Raw genomic sequence first — 26,032 nt, forward strand, 5'->3', positions numbered from 1 at the left:
TTCACACTTCAGTTCAGGTTGTGGCGTGAAGTACTCTTCTTTGTGTGATTTTTCAGATAAACTAAAACTCAGGGAAAGCATCTTGTAATAGATTTGTTTCCACAGTCGTTATGGACTCTGAAGACCTTAGCCCAGAGGAAGATGCACCAGCAACACCTCCACCACCAGTGATGGTAGAAAAGGTGAAGCCAAGCAAAACATTGCCGCGGCCCAAGCTGAAGCGTCCCAAAATTTTGCACCGCCGCCGAGTGAAGACTGCCAACACGACCATGTCAGCAACTGGTGGCAAAGATTGGGGTGAAAGATGTGTTGACGTATTTGAAGTAATGGCACAGATTGGTGAAGGGACATATGGCCAGGTGTACAAGGCAAGAGACAGGAGGTCAGGTATGTTTGCTATTGTAATTTTCTGTGCTGAAATGTTAGTCCTGTAACAATATGTAGCTATTAATTGTAAGCTATGAAATTATATTCTAGTTTGTGCATTTTAAAAAATAATTGTTATCTTCCTCTTTTTCTCTGTCTGTCATGTGTAAGTCCGTTGCTGGTTGACTCTCCATTCTTACCAATGCTGATTTGTTATCTTGTAAATTTTTTTTAAATTTTTGTCCTCAAAATAAATTTGTTTTTCATATGTGTGTGCCTTAAAACTGATTTATCTAAAATAGTGTAAAAACATTTAATTTGTCTACAACAAAAGAAAAAATGAAAAAGGAAAATTGGCTAATGCTATACGTTATTTACTAAGATTACAACATTTTGTGTATTTTAAGAAAAGTTTTGGACAAAAGGCAGCCATAGAAATAAACAGATTACACAGACTTGTAGTATCGTGCACTGTTTAAAGAAGAATTTATTCCTATGTGATGAATACATATACTGTATATATTTTTTATTTTTATAGGTGACTTAGTTGCATTAAAGAAAGTGCGGCTTGAGAACGAGAAAGAAGGTTTTCCTATCACAGCTGTCAGAGAAATTAAAATTCTACGTCAGCTCAATCATAAGAACATAGTTAATCTCAGAGAGATTGTTACTGACAAACAAGATGCCCTGGATTTCAGGAAGGTATATGCATGCAAATGTATTTAGAAGAATTTTTAAAAATATAGATACTCTGGGGTTTTCTTTTAAAACTAATTTGTGATTGGGTAGTACTAAATCTGTCATTCAAAAGTAATCATCTTACATCTGTTTTAATGTCACTTTTCTCTTCTTCTGAATGAATGTTGCATGCTTTTAAGTAGTGTTATTTGTTTATCAGTGACACTCTGCATGAAATCATAGTAATCTGTATTGTTCATTTTTTCCCTGTGCTGATTTGTGTGAAATATTATTGCAAAATGCCACATGATATATGCTATGAAAACAGGTACTATATTGTGCAGGATTCAGTAAATACTCACAAACATATATAATAAACTATTGGAACTCATAATTTATACACATACCCACAGTTGTGAGAGAACTACATTTTATTTTACTTCCAGCTTTGGTTTTTCAGACCATTTTCAGGCTCAAACCTCATAACACTGTCCTGTGTTCACTTTGATTTCCAGACAGGTTCTTGAAGTCAGTCAGTGTCAAACATTCCTTAAATCCGATATGAACAAAAATACACTAGATATATTTAATGGGTGGCATGAATTACACATATTTAAAAATACGTTTGTAATTGTCCTGTACAACATATATTATCTAAAAGTAATGCTATTTAATCTGCTGTTATACACCAGTTGTGTTCTAGTTTTCATTCAGAAAGAGGTTCTACAGATCAGATAATATCACTCATGACCTTCATAGAAGGAGGCTTTCAGAAGAATTTTAAAAAATCACTTGGTTTATAGATGATGCAGTTTGGAGACGTGGCTACAAACTCATTAAAATAACCCCATACAGGAAAGAAGTCCAACTAATTAATAATATGATTGCTGGATGGTCATCCCGGATCATGCTAGGCAACAGGATAAGCTCTTCAAAGATGCTAAATGATGGACAACCTTGGGGATCTGTCCTTGCCCTACTCCTGTTCATATCCAGTGTGAGTGAAACTAGATCTCATAAGCTTGGATATGCTGATGTCTGTTTGCAGGCAGTGAGACATATAAATTTTGAAGAAGCAGAAGCCATCTTAACATCTAATCTGGTGATAATGGGAACATACTTTCGGAGATGGAGACTAAAACCAAACTCCACCAAGAAAGAGATGACTTGCTTTCATTTGTGCATCAGCCCATTGAATGGGCAGCTCCTAGTGTATTTTGGTGACAGACTACTTCACCACAATCTACACCCAGAATGTCTACGGGCTACGTTGGACTGGTCACTGTCCTACAAGAAGCATCTGGAAAACACCACTGTGAAGATATGGGCTATAAACATCATCCTACATAAGCTGTTTGGAACAACCCAGGGTTTCTGCTGTTGAAACCCTTTACACTTCAGCACTTGGACTGATCTACTGTACTGCGGAATTTGGTGCTTCTGTGTGGCTTAGTAGTGCACACACACACACAAACTCTCTATGCACAACTGAACAATGTTGTGAGTATTATCAGTGGTACACTAAGATCAACCTCCCTGTTGGATGTCTGTGTATATTGAGCCACATTCCACCCTATGGGTCTTGATGAAAAGTAGCTCTACCCCATGAGTTTAAACACATACAAGGCAACCTGCAACTCCTCCATCAAGACACAGTTTTTGTAGAAAGCAACTGTCTTTGACCAAGAAAACCATCCATGAAAACAGCCATGGAGCTGTACACATCTCAGTTAAACTTAACAGGCTCATAGATATGAGATTGGGCAAAGGCTTGTCCTCCACATTGCCAGAACTTGCCCCGCATGAGAAAGAAACACCCCCTGCCTTTCACCACCCACACACAACATGGATAATGTTCAACAGAATATGCACCATCTACATCTACATTTATACTCCGCAAGCCACCCAACGGTGTGTGGCGGAGGGCACTTTACGTGCCACTGTCATTACCTCCCTTTCCTGTTCCAGTCGCGTATGGTTCGCGGGAAGAACGACTGTCTGAAAGCCTCCGTGCGCACTCTAATCTCTCTAATTTTACATTCGTGATCTCCTCGGGAGGTATAAGTAGGGGGAAGCAATATATTCGATACCTCATCCAGAAACGCACCCTCTCGAAACCTGGCGAGCAAGCTACACCGCGATGCAGAGCGCCTCTCTTGCAGAGTCTGCCACTTGAGCTTATTAAACATCTCCGTAACACTATCACGGTTACCAAATAACCCTGTGACGAAATGCGCCGCTCTTCTTTGGATCTTCTCTATCTCCTCTGTCAACCCAATCTGGTACGGATCCCACACTGATGAGCAATACTCAAGTATAGGTCGAACGAGTGTTTTGTAAGCCACCTCCTTTGTTGATGGACTACATTTTCTAAGCACTCTCCCAATGAATCTCAACCTGGTACCCGCCTTACCAACAATTAATTTTATATGATCATTCCACTTCAAATCGTTCCGCACGCATACTACCAGATATTTTACAGAAGTAACTGCTACCAGTGTTTGTTCCGCTATCATATAATCATACAATAATGGATCCTTCTTTCTATGTATTCGCAATACATTACATTTGTCTATGTTAAAGGTCAGTTGCCACTCCCTGCACCAAGTGCCTATCCGCTGCAGATCTTCCTGCATTTCGCTACAATTTTCCAATGCTGCAACTTCTCTGTATACTACAGCATCATCCGCGAAAAGCCGCATGGAACTTCCGACACTATCTACTAGGTCATTTATATATATTGTGAAAAGCAATGGTCCCATAACACTCCCCTGTGGCACGCCAGAGGTTACTTTAACGTCTGTAGACGTCTCTCCATTGATAACAACATGCTGTGTTCTGTTTGCTAAAAACTCTTCAATCCAGCCACACAGCTGGTCTGATATTCCGTAGGCTCTTACTTTGTTTATCAGGCGACAGTGCGTAACTGTATCGAACGCCTTCCGGAAGTCAAGAAAAATAGCATCTACCTGGGAGCCTGTATCTAATATTTTCTGGGTCTCATGAACAAATAAAGCGAGTTGGGTCTCACACGATCGCTGTTTCCGGAATCCATGTTGATTCCTACATAGTAGATTCTGGGTTTCCAAAAACGACATGATACTCGAGCAAAAAACATGTTCTAAAATTCTACAACAGATCGACGTCAGAGATATAGGTCTATAGTTTTGCGCATCTGCTCGACGACCCTTCTTGAAGACTAGGACTATCTGTGCTCTTTTCCAATCATTTGGAACCCTCCGTTCCTCTAGAGACTTGCGGTACACGGCTGTTAGAAGGGGGGCAAGGTCTTTCGCGTACTCTGTGTAGAATCGAATTGGTATCCCGTCAGGTCCAGTGGACTTTCCTCTATTGAGTGATTCCAGTTGCTTTTCTATTCCTTGGACACTTATTTCGATGTCAGCCATTTTTTCGTTTGTGCGAGGATTTAGAGAAGGAACTGCAGTGCGGTCTTCCTCTGTGAAACAGCTTTGGAAAAAGGTGTTTAGTATTTCAGCTTTACGCGTGTCATCTCTGTTTCAATGCCATCATCATCCCGTAGTGTCTGGATATGCTGTTTCGAGCCACTTACTGATTTAACGTAAGACCAGAACTTCCTAGGATTTTCCGTCAAGTCGGTACATAGAATTTTACTTTCGAATTCACTGAACGCTTCACGCATAGCCCTCCTTACGCTAACTTTGACATCGTTTAGCTTCTGTTTGTCTGAGAGGTTTTGGCTGCGTTTAAACTTGGAGTGGAGCTCTCTTTGCTTTCACAGTAGTTTCCTAACTTTGTTGTTGTACCACGGTGGGTTTTTCCCGTCCCTCACAGTTTTACTCGGCACGTACCTGTCTAAAATGCATTTTACGATTGCCTTGAACTTTTTCCATAAACACTCAACATTGTCAGTGTCGGAACAGAAATTTTCGTTTTGATCTGTTAGGTAGTCTGAAATCTGCCTTCTACTACTGTTGCTAAACAGATAAACCTTCCTCCCTTTTTTATATTCCTATTAACTTCCATATTCAGGGATGCTGCAACAGCCTTATGATCACTGATTTCCTGTTCTGTACATACAGAGTCGAAAAGTTCGGGTCTGTTTGTTATCAGTAGGTCCAAGATGTTATCTCCACGAGTCGGTTCTCTGTTTAATTGCTCGAGGTAATTTTCGGATAGTGCACCCAGTATAATGTCACTCGATGCTCTGTCCCTACCACCCGTCCTAAACATCTGAGTGTCCCAGTGGCAGAAGCATTTACTCTCTTCACAGGTGGTTTAAGGCTTCATCTGTAAAATGAGATTTTGGAACAGGCATGCAAACTGTTTGTCACATTGCTATAGAATGTCCCAACAGGGCCTATCATGGATCTTTCAATGATTTCCTGATGTCAACGAATGGTGCAACTGACTATATTAAAAATGTAGATGTTTGTTTGTCAATTACTTGTTACTGTGTGTAGTATATTTAATATTGTGGTTAGAAACCATACAGTAAGTAAAAGAAATTAATAAATAGATATGTTTTGTCATGCCTCATGAATATTCAGGAGAGTGTAGAATGTTCATGAGGAGTGACTGAACATTATTCACCCACAGCAGCCACCTAGATGGCATGACTTTTTGACTGTGTGTTATGTTGGGCAATTATGAAGGTATTGTCAAATGTATATGTAGTTCATGTTGCCCACTAAAAGTATGCAGGGTAAAGTTTTTGTTCAAATTTAATTTTAAGGAACTTTTTGTATAGATTGACAGGATAGACATGTTTTCAGATCATAAAGTGAATATACTTATGTGCACTGTGGTGGTGATTTTGTACCTAAATATGATCTGAAAGACTGCAGCAGTTTGGAAAGTAAATGGAACTCACCTAGCAACTGTCAGTGTGTCTGTATGAGTCTCATGCAGACTTGCAACCTGGCATAAATAAGTTGTATTGCTCCACTGAAGTGTTATCAGCTTCTGTTAATAAACATTGATTGCAGTATAGCTTTAAGGACAGTTCTATGTCATCAATAACAACCTGTCTTGTTGTAGCCAAAGTTTTAAAATTGTGAATATTGGATGATATGAATTACATACAATTGTATAAATCAAACAATGGAAATCCAAGATGGAGTGTAACAATATTATGAGAAGGAAAGTTGCTATTCACCTTATAGCGGAGATGCTGAGTCGCAGATAGGCACAACAAAAAGACACTCACAATTATAGCTTTCGGCCATTGATGCCTTTGTCAGCAATAGGCAGACATGTGCACGCACACACGCGCCCAACTGCAGTCTCAGGCAACTGAAATCACACTGCAAGCAGCAGCACTGGTGGATGATGGGAGTGGCGACTGGGTAGGGATAAGGAGGAGACTGGAGCAGGTAGGGGAGGGATAGTATGGTGGGGGTGGTGGACAGCAAGGTGCTGCAGGTTAGACTGAGGGCAGGGTACAGGTGAGGAGGGTGAGGGGGCGAAGTTACAGAAAAGGAGAGAAATAAAAAGACTGGGTGTGGTGGTGGAATGATGCCTGTGTAGTGCTGGAATGGAAATGAGGAGGGGCTGGATGGGTGAGGACAGTGACTAACAAAGGTTGAGGCCAGGAGGGTTACGGGCACTTAGGATGTATTGTTGTATGGAGTAGGATGTATGATAGTATAAGCTGAATTCTGGATGATTTTCAGAAATAAGTTTACTTCTCTGTTTGAATGCAAACCAGAAATATTTGAGTGATTTTCGCGATTTAAATATGTTGTTAGAAATTTAAAATTTAATGCGTATTTCATGGGAGTTTTGTCATTGCTTTTCAGGATAAGGGATCATTCTACCTCGTTTTTGAGTATATGGACCACGATTTAATGGGTCTTCTGGAGTCTGGCATGGTTGACTTTAATGAAGCCCATAATGCTTCCATAATGAAGCAACTACTTGATGGTCTGAATTACTGTCACAAGAAGAATTTTCTACACAGAGATATAAAGTGTAGCAACATTCTTATGAATAACAGGTAATTACATTAACTAAAAGTACTTTGAGAAAGTAAAACTGTTATCATGAAATGATTTAGATGAGAGGAAAAGTAATTTAGTTTGATTGTACATAAATTATTTGTACTTTTAGGGGTGAAGTGAAGTTAGCAGACTTTGGTTTGGCAAGATTGTATAATGCTGATGATCGGAAAAGGCCCTACACAAATAAAGTTATTACACTGTGGTACAGACCGCCAGAGTTACTTCTGGGTGAAGAGCGATATGGACCTGCAATTGATGTGTGGAGCTGTGGCTGTATTCTTGGTGAACTCTTTGCAAAGAAACCCATGTTTCAGGTATAATTATACAAATCACGTATTGGAATTGCCAGATGTTATGACTTAATTTTGAACATCAGTTTGCATGTTGTGAAATGTGGTTGTAAATGCTGAAATTTGTTTAATTATTGTATGCAATGGTGAATTGTCTAATTGTGTAATTTTTTCCTTAATGATTGAAGTTGCTTGTGGACACTTAATTACCTCAAAGTATGGTTGGTATTGCAGTATACTTCTGATTATTCATGGTAACATGGTAATGTGGGGGAGAGGAGGCACAAATAATCGAAAAACATGAATAATACAGATATTTTCAAACATCTATTCTTTGTTCGAAAGTTTATTCAAGTTCTGTGCATAGGTACCGTAGGTGTGTTTATTTCTTAAAATAGTCTGTGATATTGGTCTGCTTCTGAGAGGAGTTGACATTTCTTTGCGCAGTGTTTCAAATTATTTTTTATTTATTTATTTATTTATTTTTTGCAATAATGTCATTATACTGAACCCCATCCTTGGCCCATATAATTTAGAAGAGTATAGACACATTGCTATGTGGTACAATAACTGACAAGGTCACTGTCTTCATCCCCACTTTCACATTCCTCTTCTTTATTTTATTGTGAAGCAGCAGTTACAAGTTCAGTGTCACTTATGTAGTGGAAGCTGGGTTCATCTGCATTGATCTTCAGCCACTTATTCAAATTTACTTCATTGACATATTCGGAGCCATTTAAACTGCCTGTTAGATTCATTATTTGTACAGTTGCTGTTATTCGTCACTAAAACCTTTAAAATCACTTTCTTGTACACCTGAAAGAATTTTCTCTATGATTAAAATAGTGTATGTGGCTTGACTTCCTGCCAGGCATCAGAAATCCCTTATATGCCATCTAGAATTGTCAACTTCTTCCAGAACGCCACATAATTAATAATAATAATAATAATAATAATAATAATAATAATAATAATAATAAAAATAACAATAATCCTTGGTCCATTGGCTGTATAATGGTAGTCATGTTATGAGCTAAAAACTTAGTTTTAATGAGATGACATCAGATAAGAGAATCCTCTCATCGAGATGTGAGGAACATTATCAAGCAATGGACCGGCCAACTGTGGCAATCTTTTCTTTTCTAGAAATCACCAAACTTGTAGTACAAAATGTTTGTTGAACCAGTTTTTGCAAATTTCGGTAGCCATTCGTGCTCTTTCTTATTTGTAATAATGCACAGGGAGATCCTTAGCTGTGATATCCTTGAATACTTCGGGTTTGTTGGGCTTTCCAATCACTAGTAGTTGCACCTTTTGGTTTCCAGAAGCATTAGCGGTGCACAAAATTGTAATGTGTTCTTTAGACGACTTATATCCAGGAACACAAACTTCGCTCTTAAAATCAAGAGTTCTGGTGGTAGACATTTCCGATACAGACCACTTTAGTCTGCATTATAAATTTGGTGTGGTTTGAAATTCTCTTGTTCCTAACATTTCCGGAACCATTCCTGAAACTAATCGGCTGCTGCAACATTTGAACTAAGCCACTCTCCTTGCCCAGTAAGTTCGTGAAACTTGTGACTTTGTTTCACTCTGGATAACCGTCAAGCTGAGTGTTAAATTCTCCCTCAAATAACGTTAGACCTTCATGAAAAAATTTAGCTTTTGTGGCACACATTGCACTGAAACAATCACATTTCCTGGCAAAATCTTGTGTTCTCTGCTTATTCTCTGGAATGTCCTGAACGATCTGCATACCAGTGCAGTAATCTGCACTGTTTTGCAGCAGTTTCTCCCTTCTCAAAACTTTCAGTTAAGTCTTAAGTTTTATTTTAATCTCATCACTTATTTTTTTCATTTCTCCTTCAGTGCTTTTACAGATTTCTCTTCACTTGCTTTGTGGACATGTACATGGCCATTAACTTTGTTCTCAATTTACACGGAACAAGGTGGCCGATAGCAACGAAGATGGTGCACTGTTGTCATTGTTTAAACAATGGAAATAGCCTTATTGTCATGCAGTAGGTTGTTTATTGCTTTTTGCCAAAGAAAAACATTCCACATTTTTTAAGATGTGTGAATAATCTGCAAACCAGATACTTTGCACATGAATAATCTGGAATCCACTGCATTTGCAAAAATGTTGAGAATTTGATGAGTAGCCAGTCTCGAACAATGAAAGCAAAAATTGGTTTCCTATTGAGAGATAGGCAAAAGAACAAAGTGTTTCTTCATACTCAGTTTCCGCTTTCTTCAAGTCTCTCCTCTCTCACTTTTTCCCTTTTAAAAGTAAGTGGTGTGAGGTACCCAGAGTTGTTACATATGTTGATTTCAGTTTGTAGGGTTTGAAATATTGGCTTCTGTTTAACTATGAATTATATAATTACAGGAAAAATGATGCAATATTTAATTTTTCATTTTTGATTAAATAGAATTTTTGTGTGTGTAGGGGAATGTGGAGCTAATGCAGCTGGACATTATCTCTAGACTTTGTGGTACACCAACACCAGCTGTGTGGCCCTCTGTAATAAAATTACCATTGTGGCATACACTGAAGCCAAAAAAACCACACATGCGGCGTTTGCGTGAAGAGTATGAAATGTTTATGCCTGCATCGGCCCTCGATCTGCTAGATAAGATGCTTAGACTTGACCCTGAGAAGAGAATCACAGCTGAAGAGGCTCTCAAATCAACATGGCTGAAGAATGTGTGCCCTGAAAAGTGAGTTAAAATGTCTAATTTTGCATTCTAATTAATGTAACAAAATGTGAGACATATGCCTGCTCTCTCTCTCTCTCTCTCTCTCTCCCTCTCTCTCTCTTTCTCTCTCTCTCCCTCCCCCCCTCTCCCCCCCTCCCCCCTTCTTTCTTTGCTGTATTTTAATTCGTTGAATTAGAAGAGAAACTACAAATTTATGAAGGTTTGTGCATTCTGTTTTAACTGACTTCAGACAAGTATGGCTTACATTTTAAATTTTTTGTTATAACTGCCATACATTTTAACATTGATGATTTGTATAGCAGAGCAGTTAGCTCATATTTTTCTGAGCACAGTGATAAGCTGGCCATGTATCTATATTTGTTTCCTTTTATATTTGTTCTTTGTCTTAAAGTATTTATTATGGGCAGCCCAAAGTTGGGTTTGTGTTCCAAGGAATAATTTTAATACACATTTTAAATAGCTATTTATAGCTATTTATTATTAATTACTTGTTGTACCTATATTTTTCTCATAATATTTTGCTCTGAATATTAGAAATACCACCTGTAGGTCTTCAGAATCTATATACTCATTGTAATTGTCAGTTTGTATACACTGCACCCTGTATTGATGTAGCAAAGATCCTCTTGAGTGTTAGAAAAGTGTTCATACTGGATTGCTACTCTGTAGGTAATAGCACAGCACTCTTCTATATATATATTTTACCATTATTGACTGGGGAGCTGTCTGTTGAGTCCCATGCTACAATTTTAGAATTAAAGAAATGTAAGTGATAAAATGTCATAACAGGGACTACAATTCTGTTTCAGAATGCCTGTGCCTGAACTACCTACGTGGCAAGATTGCCATGAATTGTGGAGCAAAAAGCGAAGACGACAGCTGCGTGAACAGCAAGAATCTCTTCAGAATTTGCCTCCTGGTAAACCTTCTACCTTGAAAGAAAAGACTTCGAGTAATAAATCTTTTGAGGAGAGCTTTGAAATGGGAGGGTAAGTATGGTTCAATGTCTGCGAACCCATTTTCTTTCCTGATATATTGTGGGCATTACATTTTGTCATGTTAAATGCAGTTGAAAGAAAAGAACTGTATACAACAATTGTAAAGTTGTCAAAGTGCTGTAATTTTGGATTTTAGTTTTCATTGCAAAATAGTAAAGTTTTTTATTTTCAATGTTCATTTTGTCACCAAATTTATGATTTTCTTTTATTTAATTTTCTATTCAATTAGATGTTTGTTAAACTGAGAAACTGTTGGCTGATATGCTTACAGATCTGCCAACTGTACCCCTTCGAAGCAGGCAATGTCTGACAGGTAATTAAAATTGTAAATAACTTAACTGTGGGTTCTAATTAATGGCTGTAATGGGAAATACTTTCTGTTTTGTATGTGTGCTAATTTATGTAGGTTTGTGCAAGAGTTGTCCAGTTAATATGTGAATTGATTTCATTTCATAGTAAACTTTGTGGGTACAATGGTTGAAATGGTATCTTTCTTTACAGTTTAGATAAAAATTATAGCATTATTTCCAACGATTTCAATAGCACTTTGAGCTGTTCATGTTGTTCTTTGCATTGATCCTAAGAGATTCTAATTGATAAAGTGCTAATTATATACTATCTTAATGTGAGGCAGCACTTTTCATGTAATTTCTTCTTTATGTATAGTTAACTCTTAAACAGTGGTATTGTCGCAACAGAATAGATGCTGTGTTGACATGCACCACTCACATTAGTGCACTGATTGCAAATTATGGGTGATGGCAAGCTTTATTCAATTCATTTGAATAGTTGTATAACATCTTTAATTCATTGGAGTTACAAGATTTTTTAAACAATTTAGTAGAGAGAAGCTTAACAGCTAAACATAATATTCTTGCTGTCTGAAGTCTTTTTGATCACAGGCATATAAATTAACAACAACATTGTGTGATTTCATTTAATTGAAGATATAGTTTCATCTGCCTACTACCCAGTGGGTGAAATTAACTGCAAGATTTGATTCTGCTGATTTCATTGCTGATACGTACTACTGTCATAGGTCTGAAAAACATTGTAGTCAGCTCATCATTGTTCACCCAAGTTAAACTGTGCTTTCCTTGTCAATAGTGTGTAGTGTGCCCTTGTTGCATTCCCAAATTCTAGAGTTGTATGATCCACTTCAGGTCAGTTCCTGCCCTAGTCCACAGCGTGAACTTGTCAGTAACAGCTACATTTAATTCGGTATAAATACTATTCTAAATAAATCTTCGTTACTGCTGTAAAGAAAGGTGCTGTTCAAAACGAAACTTAAATTAGAAAAGATAGAAACAATGTGCTTGCAGGACAGCACATTCAGACACTAACACATGTACAGGTTTTAGAAAACAGAAGTTCCTTTGATTGACAGTGAAAGGAAGAGGGTGTCTGCATGTGGACATACCACGAGAATAAGTTTGATACTGTTGCATGAAGTGACATGGACACTTACTGGCTTGTTCTATATGTACATAGGCTTGTACATGGTTCTCACTCATGCATTACAGACATTCTGTCCCTATTTGATACAGATCATGTAACTGTCTCCAAATGTCTGCTGGTGTGTTGATGTGTATGTTACATGTGCTGCAACATGTTGCATAGAAGTTACCTGAACTTTGCTTGATAATGACTAAAAATTCAAAGTTTGTTAATAGCATGTAAATTTGAAAACTGTGGCGCTTATAATGGTCAACATTTTCCTTTGAAAAATATATTGAGGCTCTGGACTCGTGCAAACAAAATTATAAAGAGGATAGGCTGGAGAAAATTTGGCTGACAAAGGTCAGATGGAAATCTACCCAAGATGCAAGCTGGAGTGAGTCCTGCTGTGCCTGCCTTGCCTGTAAATATCTGTTGTGGTCTGTACTTTTCTCTCTCTCTCTTTTTCTTTTTGGTTGCTTTTTTTCCAGACTGAGAAGTTGCAGGCTACATGTAATAATTTTTATAGGTCACTGGAAAAATCCACATATGTAAAATAGATGCCTCAAAATGTGAAAGCATGAAAGTAACGAATAGATGTTGTTTCATAGGGAATTGTATGCAGAGGAACTTTATTATAAGAGAGACTTTGAAATAGATTTGTTTTCCACATGTTAATGTAGAAACCAGTTTTTGGTTACTGGTATTGTACATCATCTGGCGAATCCAGTTTGGAAAGATAATGTGTGTATGAAACTCTTTGCAAAACAAAAAGTGCATGAGTGCAACAGTGTATTAGTGTGTTTGGTACTCTGGTGTCATGCTAGCTATGGGCAGATGAATGGTCTATTTGTTATTCAAGCTAACTAAGCTGACACTCAGTGTGGTGTGTGATGGGAATGACTTGGTGTGTGATGGGAATGACTGAAATTGGGAAATACGTTTATGGTTGTTTCCATCAGCCACTGTGCTGAGTGCCAACTTACTTTGTGCAAATAGTAAGATACGTGCTGTGTAATGCAACATAGTAGTCAGCTATAGGACCTAGCTTGTAACATTTTATAACAAAGAAACATGCACTTCCATTTTTTAGCTTAAATCGAAACATGGTGTAATTCGGACACTTTCAGTGTGGCAAATTATGTTGTGGGTATTTCAAACAGTGGATGTGCTGCATACCACTAGAGGTCAGGCCTAAATTATCTTGTTAATAATACTCTGACAACTTAAACAGTCAGTTGTGCAGTAGCTGTTCTTGAATGCTTTGTGTTGTGCTTTCCTCATTGTATTCCTTTCTTAATTTGAAATGAGTGAAGTGACTAATCCTGGTCCATCACGGATTTCGATTACAGCCCTTACAACACCAGCGTAGATCGATGATCGCTGTGACAATTAGTTCTGCTTTTGCAAACATGGGGTGTAGGCTCCTACCCTGCAAGAGGGAGCAGGGGTTGTTTCCCTTTACCAATCCTCTCCTCTCTGGCAGTCAGAAGTGTAGTTTAAGTTCACAGCCGGCTGCCACTACATAGTGTATACACTGTGCGCTAGAGTGATTGGAAAACAAAATCCGTCACATTTCTTGACTGCACTGAAATTCGTCCCTTAGTGTTCAGATAGAGCTACTTTGGTTCTACTTCTGTGCTAAGTGCCTCATCATTTCTATCTGTAGTGTTGCCAAGCATGGGTTGCACGGCTAGGAATGCCCACCGCAGGTTTTGTAATCATCGAATTGTGCAGGAAAAGACAAATATTGTCGAGAAACTCTTTAAATAAAAAATGTATTTAGTTCAGCAGTGGGAAAATGCTGCTGCTTTTCAACACAACAAACACTTGTTGTAAGATTAAACACAGCCAATGAAGAAAATGGAACAAACACTTGTTATAAGATTAAGCACAGCCAATGAACAAAATAGAGGCCATTTTGAAGAAAAAAGCTTGTAACTTTTTGCAGAAGCAAAGATTCCAGTCAATAAGCACTTTTTTTAACAGTCTATTGACAAGAATGGATGTTATATTTTGCAGTAATCAGACTAATTCATGGTGACTTGTTATTCTCCAGATGAAATCAGTGCCAATATTCACTGGACACTACTTGCACGTGTAGACGGAACTAAGTGTACTGTCAGTCTTGCCTCGTATTGTATTACTTTGTTTTGTTCAAATGCATAACTTAAGATAGTAATTTATATTGGCAGATTGACTTCTTGTTTTATCAATCAATTGATTTGTTGGTTTTAGTTAGTTTAAGAGGAATATAAATTCAAATGGTGATGGTGAGAAAATTCTTATAATTTTTGCTATAAAGCCTCAATTTTCCTTATGAATTTTGCTATAAAGCCAAGTTGTTGCAATTGGCAAGAAGTATTGTTGGGAATATGAAGATGGTTTGATAAATTTGGTAAAAAAGCAAGAAAAAATTTTTGTTTCGTAAACAATTCACCTTGCTTTTTGACATAGTCTCCTTTGAGGGATATATACTTGGTCCAGTGATCCTCCAGCTGGAAAAATAGGTTCTGTGAAACTTTGCAAAATATTCCTTGATGGAAACTATCACTTTTGCGAATAGGGTGGATGAGGAACTGATTCAAAGTTCATTCCATGCACTTGTTATCGCTGATGTGTGGGATGGTGTATTATCCTGATGAAAGTGCACTTTTTTAATCTTCTTTCAGACAATGCAAGTTTCAGATGAACCAACGAAGAAGCATAATATGGCCCAGTTATGGTTCTGCCTTTTCTAAGTAATCTATGAGGATTATTCTTTGGGAACCCCAAAAAAACAATAGCCATCACCTTACTAGCTGACAAAATGGCTCCTTCAGTGCACTTTCAACACCTTTTGCCTATTGTTTTTACTGATGTTTTGGCTCTAGTGTGCAAAATCAATGCAAAATGTCTTGAGGATTGCAATTAAACATCACCATAGGTTGTGCTGAAATGAGTCTGATGTGGTTTTGTGTGACTGAGTAATGCTGCTCCCACTTTGCAAATTGCTTTTTCATAGCCAATTGTCTGTGCAGGATATTACGCGTTCTCTCAGTTGAAATGCCAACTGTCTCGACAATCTCACAGATTTTTCTTTGTGGTTTTACATTATCATATCATGGATTTTGTCAGCGGTTTCCTTTGTGGTGACCTTACTTTGACAGGAAGAGTGCATTTCATCTTTGGTAATTTTGTGCCCATGTTTAAATTCATTAACCCAAAAGTAAATTGTCTTAATTGGTGGTGCAGTGTCTGTGAGAACTTCATCCAGTTCTGTTTTGATTTGTGCGGTAGTCCAACGTTTCAAATGAAAATGTTGAATAACAGTGCAAAACTTGGTTTTCTCCATTTTCAATTGCAATTGACACATTGACCAATTCAGACTTCTATTAACAATGGACTGTATGCTGTAAACTGCTGAAATTCTTTATATGATCCTTGAAATAATCAAGCTTACAAACCATGGAGGCACAACAAAAAGTGTGGTCTTCTTTCCTGAAAATATACTGTACATATCAAACCATCCTCATATAATTACACAGCAATTTGCTTTGACTTTGGCTTTTGACACCCAAGATGAATAAGTAGTGGAAATGCAGTTTGTCCTTTTAAGTTTAAGTTTTTATTTGGTAAGCCAATTTAGTAAACAGCCAGCAATATAAAATAACAAAAAGAAAAAGCAAGTCACATATCAAAAATCTGTTACTTTTTCCTTAATATTTAGAATTTTGGTACAAAATACGTTCACAGACACTCTTGTCAAAAATTTGTCAACTATTTGTTAATACATTAAATTTCAGGCATGCAGCTGTATGAATTTGCATGGCTGCATGCGAAAAATTTAATGGCTTATTCATTAAACCATGAAAAATGGAAAGCGCACAATTCTGTTGTTGATCACCTGTTTCCATGAAATGTTTAAATTGGCTTCTACATTTTATGAAATCGATATTTGTTTCTTTGTAATTTTAGAATTGTCCATAGGATATTGTGTTTTTATGTGATAAATTCTGTTGTTTTTATTTCTTACTGAATTTTCATTAATCTTCTGTATCATCATCATCATTTATTGCCTTATCGGGCCTTTAAGGCCTACAGCAAGAAGAACAAAAGGAAAAGTAAAGACAAAAAGACTTACAAAAGTACTCTATACAGTAGTAAAAGTTACATATGTACATTACAGCTTAAAGAAAAACGAAAAAATAAACAGGGCATTCAATCAAAGGTTTAAAAGGCAAGAGGGATACATTACAGAAACAAAAAAAAAAAAAAAAAAAAAAAACACACACGCAGTGTCTGTCAATTACACGAGAGGAGGGAGCTGTTGCAGATGGCAGTCCATCTCATCCGGTCGTTGGCGTCCTCCTCCACGGCTGCTGGTTCCACTTCTTTTAGGATCGTTGTTATCCTATCCTTCCATCGAGTTCTTGGGCGTCCTCTAGGGCGTTTTCCTGTGGGTTGAGAGTGGAGGACTCTGTTTGGAAGGGATCCGTCTGCCCGTAGGATGTGGCCAAACCATTGGAGTCTCTTCTGCGCCAATATTCGTCCAATGTGTGGCTTTCCATACCGCTGGTATAAATCTTCTTTTTTTCTTCGTTCCCATTTACCTTCCATGGCATTGTAGATGGGTCCATATATCTTCCGAAGTACCTTCCTTTCAAATGCACATATTGCTTCTTCTGCTGTTGCTGATGTTGCCCAAGTTTCACAGCCGTATAAAAGTACTGGTCTCACCAGTGTCGTGTATAGGTGGATCTTGTTCTTCTGCGATATCAGCCGAGATCTGAAAAGATTGTTCAGGCTAAAGAACATGCGATTAGCATTTGTTATACGTTGCTGTACTTCTTTCGTTACTTCACTTCTATTTGTTAGTATGGAGCCCAGGTACTTGAACTCTTCAACTCGTTCGAAGGTATGCCTGTCGACATCAATGGAAGGAGGGAGATCTCGGCGGCGTGATACAACAAGATATTTAGTTTTTTCCTCGTTCACCACCAGCCCAATTTTCTCTGCATTGTGGAGGAATCGGGAAGTATCCCTGCGTACTTGCTCTAGAGTGTCGCCAAGGATCACAACATCATCAGCAAATGCCAAGATTGTGTCTGCTCCCACCATCTCCATCTCTCTGGTTCGACAAGTGTCACGGCTTACTTTTTCCAGGGCCAAATTGAATAATATTGGCGCCAATGGATCTCCTTGTCTCAATCCATTTTGTATACTGAATGATGGTGATAGTTGATTACCAAACCGCACTTGGGCCGTAGACTGAGAGTAGCAAGCAGCAATTAAGCGGATGTATTTTGATGGGATGCCAAGTTCCTCTAACGTTTCCCATAACGTGGCGCGGTCAATGCTGTCATAAGCTTGTCGAAAATCGATGAAGATGAGGTGTAGATCCTTATTGAATTCGTAGAATTTTTCTATCAACTGCCTCAGAGTAAATATGTGATCAATTGTCGATCGTCCAGCAACGAACCCACATTGATAGGTCCCTACAATTCCTTCAGCCAGTGGTTTCATGCGGTTTAGTAGCAGTGTTGTAAAAACTTTGTAGCCAATTTCAAGTAACGAAATCCCTCGGTAGTTGGATACATGAGTAGCATCTCCCTTCTTGAATATGGGACATATGATTGCTCCCTTCCATTCCTCAGGAATAACTTCTGCTTCCCAGATGGTAGAAATTAATCGTTTCAAAGCACCCACCAGTGTTTCCCCTCCCAAGCGAAGCATCTCAGCTGTGATACCACTACCTCCTGGAGCCTTGTTGTTCTTGAGTGCTTTTAGGGCAACACTGATTTCTTCCTCAGATGGTTCAGGGACTTCAACTCTGTCAAAACGGGCATCCGTCTGTGTTGTCCCTACTGGTGGGTTGTCGGGATTCAATAGGTTTTCAAAATGTTTTTTAAATAGGGTTGCTTGCTCTTCTGGCGGTACAACTTCACCCGTCTCATTCGTTAGGACCAATGTACGTTGTCTGTATGCGCCTCTGGCGAATCTTGAGGCCTGGAAAAACGAGCGTGACGACTTTGCTTCTTCGACTGCAATCAACAGACTTTTGTGGTGGTCCCGTTTCTTCTTTCTCATGAGTTGGTCCGTGTTACGCCTCGCTTCGTAGTAAGCTACCCTTGCTTCTTCCGAGAGTTGCTGTAGCCATTTTATCCTCTTCGCTGCTCTAATCTCAACAGATTCTCGACATTGTTCATCGAACCAAGGTTTACTTCTTCGTTTTGCATCGCAAACTAGTTCTTCATTTGCACTTTCTAACACTGCATTCCTCAGCAGCATCCATGCGTTCTCCACACTGGTAGGGTTCTCTGTTATTGTGAGATGTTCTGCAATTTTTTCTTGATAGCGCTGTCTCACTTCTACATCTTTCAACTTATTCTTGTCGAAGCGGACCATCATTTCAGAATTTCTTCTCCACATGGTTGAAAGTTTCAGACGTAGTTTGACTACCACTAAGAAATGGTCTGAATTCATATCTGCCCCGCGAAAGGATCTTACATGCTCGACACTACAATGATGTCTTCGGTCAACAAGAACGTGATCGATCTGGTTCATCGTACTTCCATCTGGGGATATCCAGGTTACTTTATGCACTGCTTTGCGGGGGAAGTATGTGCTTCTAACGATCATTCTCCTTGTATCGGCAAGGTTAATTAATTTGATACCATTCTCGTTGCTTGTTTCATGGATACTATCTGGCCCTATCGTTGGACGATACTGCACTTCTCTTCCCACTTGGGCATTGAAGTCTCCCATTATCAACTGAATTGAGTGTCTTGGGAGTTTGTCTACTACATTCTCTAGTTCTAGATAGAAGTTATTCTTTGTTTCTTCATCGGCATCCTCTGATGGGGCATGACAGTTGACTAGGCAGATCTTATATGGTTTAGCGTGTAAAATCATCCAACAGATTCGGTCGTTTACAGGAGACCATTTGTTGACAGCCGATATCATTTTATTGTGTACAGCAAAACCAACTCCAGAAGTCCAGGCTGGGCTTAGCTCATTGCTGTTAAAGAGCGTGTGAGTATCTCCAATCTTCATAACACCCTGAGGAAGTCTTGTTTCTTGAATTGCTGCCACTATGCATTGATATTTACTCAGTTCTCCTCCAAGTTGTTTCATTCCCCCCGTCATGATTGACCTTACATTCCATGTTCCAATTCTAAATCCAGAAAATCCATTTACGTATCCAGTTTCGTCACCATTTTGATCCGTCCAGTTTTTCCTTTTGTCTTTTTCTTTAACCAGAATCTTTTTTTTTTTTACAGAGGATGGGGGGTTGGCCCATCCTCTAACCCTCCTCCTTTCTCATCCGGGCTTGGGACCGGCAATGGCGGAGTTAAATCTTCTGTATACTCAATTTAATTTTTAAATTATATGTGATGTTAATAATTGAGTGGTCCTTGTCGCCTTCTTCTGCCCAGCATTCTGATCTGTTTCTGAAATCTTGATAAAGGTCACAGTGGACTCTGTCAGGACTAAAATGATTTAAAATGTTAATCCAAACAATTTTCCCAATTGGAATGCTGTTCAACTGGTTCATAAGTATGGTGTATTGATATTCAAATAAAAAAATCTCCTTTGTATGAGAAATGGAGCTAATTGTATGTGCGCATCCATCTGTACCCATGTCAGTTATTGGTTGACCTCCATGATGAGGCCAAGAAAAGACAATGTGCAATATGTCCATAAATTTTGAAATTTATTTCATGTGTCATATATGAATGTAGGATGGACGTGTCCCTATTTATAAAGTAATGTGAAAGGAAAAGACAGAATGAAGCTACTTTTTATTCAGCTGAATATTAATTTCATTCTGGTATTCTTCACTAAATAACAAGATACTGAATTATGTATAAGAATGATAAATGAGATACTCAGACAATGCAAACTTTAGGTAGTAAATCAACAACATAGGAAACGATAGATTGCTACTTCTAGTAAAGATGACATGTTAAGTTGCGGACAGGCAAAATTAAAAGACACTTCCACATAAGCTTTTGGCCACAGACTTTGTCAGAAAAAGAGAAACACTCACCTTTCATTCACAAAGCAAGCACATCTCATGCTCACATAACCGCCCGAGCTACCAGAGTTGACAGTCATGTGTAAGTGTCTTTTAATTGTCCCTGTCTGCAACTTAATGTGTCATCTTTATGGTAAGTAGCAATTTTTTTTCTTACATTGTTAAATAAGATATTTCATGTTCTGAAATTATAGGAACTATTTTGTATTGTAATGTAATTCATTAATGAGTACGAAAAGGTTGAAAAATCAGCCAATGAGTCATTGAGTCGAGCCTGTAAACAAGCTTACAGGTAAGTACATTAGTTGTGCTGGCAGGTAGAACATATCTACAGAGCACATTATCTTCATTTTCTTACTTCCGACAATCTCTTGCATAGTTTCTCCATCACATGTAAGAAGTTATTGTTAACAATAAAGAGATTAATATTCACAATAGGAAGCACATCCCCTCTATTTGTAAGACCGATCTTGCAGTTGTTATATACCTGTATCAATGTCCAGTCCAGTAACGAGCACCGAATTCTGTTGGGCTTCCCCCTCCCCACCAACTTCCAATTTTGGCCAGCTGTGAACCGTGTAGGACTTTTAGGCTTCTTTGCCTTTGTTTTTCTTTCTTCCCAGAACCTCTTCATAATTTTCATTCCCTCTTAGTGATTTCACATTTGTGCTATTGGCTTCGCTTCGGAATTCTTCTCATTTTGGATCATCTTTAAGTATAATACTATTTTCTTTTGCATCTCTTTTGACCTCTTTTTGTCCAGTTAAAATTGCACTTTAATGATGTGATGTTACTGAAGATTTTTTAACTCAAGCACTTTTCATCCATTCTTTCTAGGTGTCCATAAAATTTCACATTATTTCCGTGATATTTTCAGTATATATGTAGAGCTCCTTGTTTTTCTTATTCTTCCAAGTTCCACCAGTAGTTTTCAGAGGTATGAGAATATCTTGAGAATCTTCTTTCGACTATGCTTTTTTACTTAAAATAAGACACTCTGAAGCAGTGTCCTTATATAACTGAATTATAGTGACTGCTTTTTGTCCTTGTAGGATCCTTTTTTTTATTGTACATGTTCTGTTTCAGTTTGTAAAGCAAGATTCTTCCTTTGCCTGCTTCTTTATCCAGTCCATTAGTTTGGATCCATTTGCCTAAGTATTTGAAGCCCTCTGTTCGTTTGATCTTCCTATATTGAATTTCCAAATATTCCTTCCATTGTTGTTTGTTTCATATATTCCCTTGTTTCTTAAGAGGCATTGACACCTGCCTTTACTGTGCTTTCATGCGAGATCTCCCATATTCTTTGTGCATCCTTTTGGTTTCAAACTAAATGGGCAAGACTATAACATCTCATTTCCAGATTGTTTCCTTTCTTTCCAAGATGTACACTGAGGTGAGAAAAATCATGGGATAGCGATATGCACATATACAGATAGTGGTAGTATTGCATACACAAGGTATAAAGGGGCAGTGCATTGGTAGCTCTTATTTGTACTCAGGTGGTTCATGTGAAGTGGTTTCCAATGTCGATTATGACCACATGACAAATTAACGAACAGACTCTGAACACAGAATGGTAGTTGAAGCTAGACGCGTGGGACATTCCATTTGAGAAATCATTAGGAAGTTAAATATTCTGAGGTCCACAGTGTCAAGAGTGTGCCAAGAATACCAAATTTCAGGTATTAGCTCTCACTACGAATAATGCAGTGACTAATGGTCTTCACCTAACGAAGGAGAGCAGTTGTATTTTCATAGAGTTATCAGTGCTAATAGACAAGCTTCACTGCATGAAATGACTGCAGAAATCAATGTCGGATGTATGACAAACGTATCTGTCAGGACAGTGTGGCCTAATCTGACATTAATGGGCTAAGGCGGCAGGCAACCAATGTGAGTGTCTTTGCTAACAGCACATCGCCTGCACTGTGTTTCATGGGCTCGGGACCATATCGGTTGGACCCTAGATGGTTGGGTAACTGTGGTGTGGTAAGATGAGCCCTGATTTTGGTTGGGCTGATGATAGGGTTTGAGTGCGTTCCAGACCCCACGAAGCAATGGACCCAAGTTGTCATCAAGACTTTGTGCAAGCTGGTGGTGGCTCCATAATAGTGTGGGTTGTGGTACTCTGGTCCAACTGAACCAATCATTGACTGGAAACAGTTATCTTTGGGTACTTGGAGACATTTGCAGTCATTCATGGACTTCATGTTCCCAAATAATCATGGAATTTTTCTGGGTGACAATACGCCATCCTACCAGGCAATTGGTTTGAACAACTTTCTGGACCATTCAAGCGAATGATTTGACCATCGCCCGACATGATTCTCGTCTAACATTTATGGGACATAATTGAGAGGTCAGCTTTTGCAGAAAATCCTTCATTAGCAACATTTTTGCTCTTATAGTTGGCTATATAGGTAGGCATGGCTAAGTAATTCTGCAGGATCCTTCCAGCGACTTGTTGAGTCTATGCCATATCGAGTTGCTGCACTATGCCGGACAGAAGGAGGTCAGATACAATATTAGGAGGTATCCCATGACTTTTGTCATCTTAGTGTATTCTATTTTCTCGTTGTGTGACCCTGTCTTTATTTCAAAAGGCACAGAGATTTTTGCGAAAAATTTAACTTTTGAAATGGTGAACATCAAGGATTGTTTTACAGTTTACCTTGTTTATGTAGCAGTTCTGAATTCCTCTAAAATCATAAATAAAGTTTGCTTGTCAGTGGAATCATATGCTTTCTTGAAGCTGACGAAAATCACTGTTGTATCCTGACCCTTACTTCTTATTGCTCTAGTTCTCAGAATACCCTTGAGGTTTGAATATCTGTTCCTCGCATGACCAGTCTTTTCGGAAACGAACTTGATATTCTCCAATGAAGTAATCAGGCTGTTCTTCAGTTCTTCTTGGCAGGATTTTGGAGGGTAGTGAAAGAAAGGAGATCCCTCATAATTGTTCATATCTGTTCAGTTGCCTTTCTCAGAGGTGGGGTGTATGTACACACATTTCCAGTCTTATTGTATCTTTTCAGTTTTCTGTATTTCTTCTTTAAGGCAGTACACCATCTTCAGTAATGTGTCCTCCGGTCTTCCACATTTCTGCCACAGTACCATCTTCATATGGTGCCTTATTACTTTTGAGCTCCTTGTTTACCTGCTTGGTTTCACGAAGGCTTGATGGTGTGGAATCTGAATTATTGTTGATTGTTTTCCAAGGCTGTTCAAAGTTTAGCAGCACTTTGAGGAAATTTTGCGAAGAACTCACAGTTTTATTTGCCATTGATACCTATGCTACAATCCATTCGCCTGAAATACAGACATGGAGGTTGATATCCCTGTAGCTCCACTTTGAAGAGTCTATAAAACTCACTGATGTTGCTCCTTTTGAGCTTTTGCTCCACCTTACTTTAATCACGTTTCTTCTTTTCTCCTATTACAATATTGGCTGTTCCGTTCCTTTCATTCCTGAAGTTCGGGCACTCATGATCGTGTAGTTGAGTGCCCCACAAACCAAACATCATCATTCTAGAAGTCCTCCTGTTTTCCGCAGTCTTGTTAAGAGTTCCACCACTTTTAGAATTTTAATATCCTTTCTGAGCTTTGTAGAAAGTGATTTTTGATCCCTGGAGCCATCATTCCTCTTGAAGTGTTGCATAAAAATGAACTCTGCACAAAATTTTGATCGACACAAACTTTGTTGGATCAATACAAACTTTGTTGGATCAATACAAACTTTGTTGGATCAATACAAACTTTGTTGGATCAATACAAACTTTGTTGGATCAATAGAAACTTTGTTGGATCAATAGAAACTTTGTTGGATCAATAGAAACTTTGTTGGATCAATAGAAACTTTGTTGGATCAATAGAAACTTCGTGTGGCTCTAAATTTACACGTGATACATTGTATACCCTACTACCTACCACACATCTATACTATTTTTATGTACATTATGGTGCAAATTTGCATTTCTTGTCACATAAACAGCCATTTTGCGTAATAATGTGAGTATTCTGAATTATTATAAAAATCATTGCAATTGATCAGTAAAATTATGAAATTTGCTATGGACTAAATATAGCATGCATTTTGTCATTTTGTTTGATAAAGGTAACTAATGAACAGTTTGATTATAAGTTAAAACCGTTTTTGTTTCCTCCGATTGCAGTTCTTCAAAGGCGTTGAAGAAAGAAGCTGCCGTCTTTTCATCACGTGGTGTAGAAGATGCTTACAACCAGGCAGTGTTTTCTACAGCAATGGCAATGTCTGCTGCAGGGAATACATCTCCATATCTGCAGAATGTCTCAGGGCCTAATAGTCCCTTAGTTGGACGACCTATACCTCGTCTTGGTGGTGGAATTGGAGAATCTTCATTAACACCACCTCCAAATTCAAATATGGCAGCACTTGGGTGTATGTCATCTAATCACTCAGAAGGTTCTCATACTCCTCAGGCAATTGATGACCACCCCAGTATGGAAACAATGTCCCTTCAAAAACAGCTGTCAGTGCTGTCACATGCATTGGTTAATAAACTGCCAGTACATGTTGGGCAGCTGTTGTCTCTCCATGCAGAGAAAGAGGTAAGTTCAGAGCATTTTTTATGCCAATTTGCAGTAATCTTTTACTATAAGTAATTTTCTTGACATAAGTGCAGAATGGTTTGTTGCAGCCTGTTGCATCTAGCAAAATAAGGAAGTGATATTTTCTGTGTTGAAACCTGGAGCCATTTGTAGTTATTGTTTCTGGCTACTCCTATTCTTGTAAACTCACCACGCTGAAAAAAGTGCAGTTACATGTCACTGTTTTGCTGTGGACTGTGCTTCTAGTGGCACATTAAGGTACACAATATTGGCAGTAAGTTACAATGGCGTGTTTGCAAGATATTAAAGTCTCCTGCGGCTAGCAAGTCCCCATATCTGTTCCCAATTGAACATGTGTGGAACCAGCCCAGACGTCAACTCCATCGCGATACCACTAAGATATCAAGGACTAATTAACAATTATGGGCCAGCTTGACTCAGGATATGATAAATCAATTTTATGACACCCTTCCCAACCGAATCATACTGATGAATGGGTTCATACTGCCAAGTTGTCAGTTTGACTTCATTTTGTAATCATTGCAATGACACCGCTCCCCCTCTCAGCTTGTGAAATCTTGTTTCATTTTCTGCTCCCCTTCTGGGTGCCTCACTTTTTTGTCAGGCAGTAGATGTCACAATAGAACACACAGTTACCTGGCTGTTTTCACAGTAACTTGGCTGTTATCACAGTAATTATCCTAAACAGTATCCAGGAAACAAATAGTTTTCTGCAAAATCTGCCACTACTTCATCAGGTTTTAGATCTCCTTTCAATACTATCAGGTATTGAGAAAATGATATTCTGGCACAAAATGATGGCCTGGAAAATACACAATTCTTTCTGGAAATTTTTCAACAAAATCTTCACTTGACAGTTGCTGTACATTTAGTATAGCTTGATCAGTGCTTCCCTCAGGATATGCATCCCCATACACTGAAGAAACATATGTT

General features: G+C 38.4%; 1 protein-coding gene across 2 annotated transcripts in view; it reads left to right on the forward strand.

Moving 5' to 3' along the window:
- The window catches only part of LOC124787636 (cyclin-dependent kinase 12), a 76,085-nt gene that overhangs the window by 37,878 nt on the left and 12,175 nt on the right, over positions 1-26,032 (forward strand). Inside the window, exons 4-11 of one of the 2 annotated variants that reach the window (XM_047254410.1) lie at positions 106-387; positions 905-1,068; positions 6,825-7,021; positions 7,135-7,339; positions 9,765-10,036; positions 10,846-11,025; positions 11,306-11,347; positions 24,664-25,078. In XM_047254410.1, coding sequence (XP_047110366.1) covers positions 106-387; positions 905-1,068; positions 6,825-7,021; positions 7,135-7,339; positions 9,765-10,036; positions 10,846-11,025; positions 11,306-11,347; positions 24,664-25,078 — 1,757 coding nt within the window. The remainder of the gene's footprint in view (positions 1-105; positions 388-904; positions 1,069-6,824; positions 7,022-7,134; positions 7,340-9,764; positions 10,037-10,845; positions 11,026-11,305; positions 11,348-24,663; positions 25,079-26,032) is intronic. The other variant, XM_047254411.1, reaches the window with a different exon arrangement.

The sequence above is a fragment of the Schistocerca piceifrons genome, chromosome 3 (assembly GCF_021461385.2).
Source record: "Schistocerca piceifrons isolate TAMUIC-IGC-003096 chromosome 3, iqSchPice1.1, whole genome shotgun sequence".
In the NCBI taxonomy this organism is placed as follows: Eukaryota; Metazoa; Arthropoda; class Insecta; order Orthoptera; family Acrididae; genus Schistocerca; species Schistocerca piceifrons.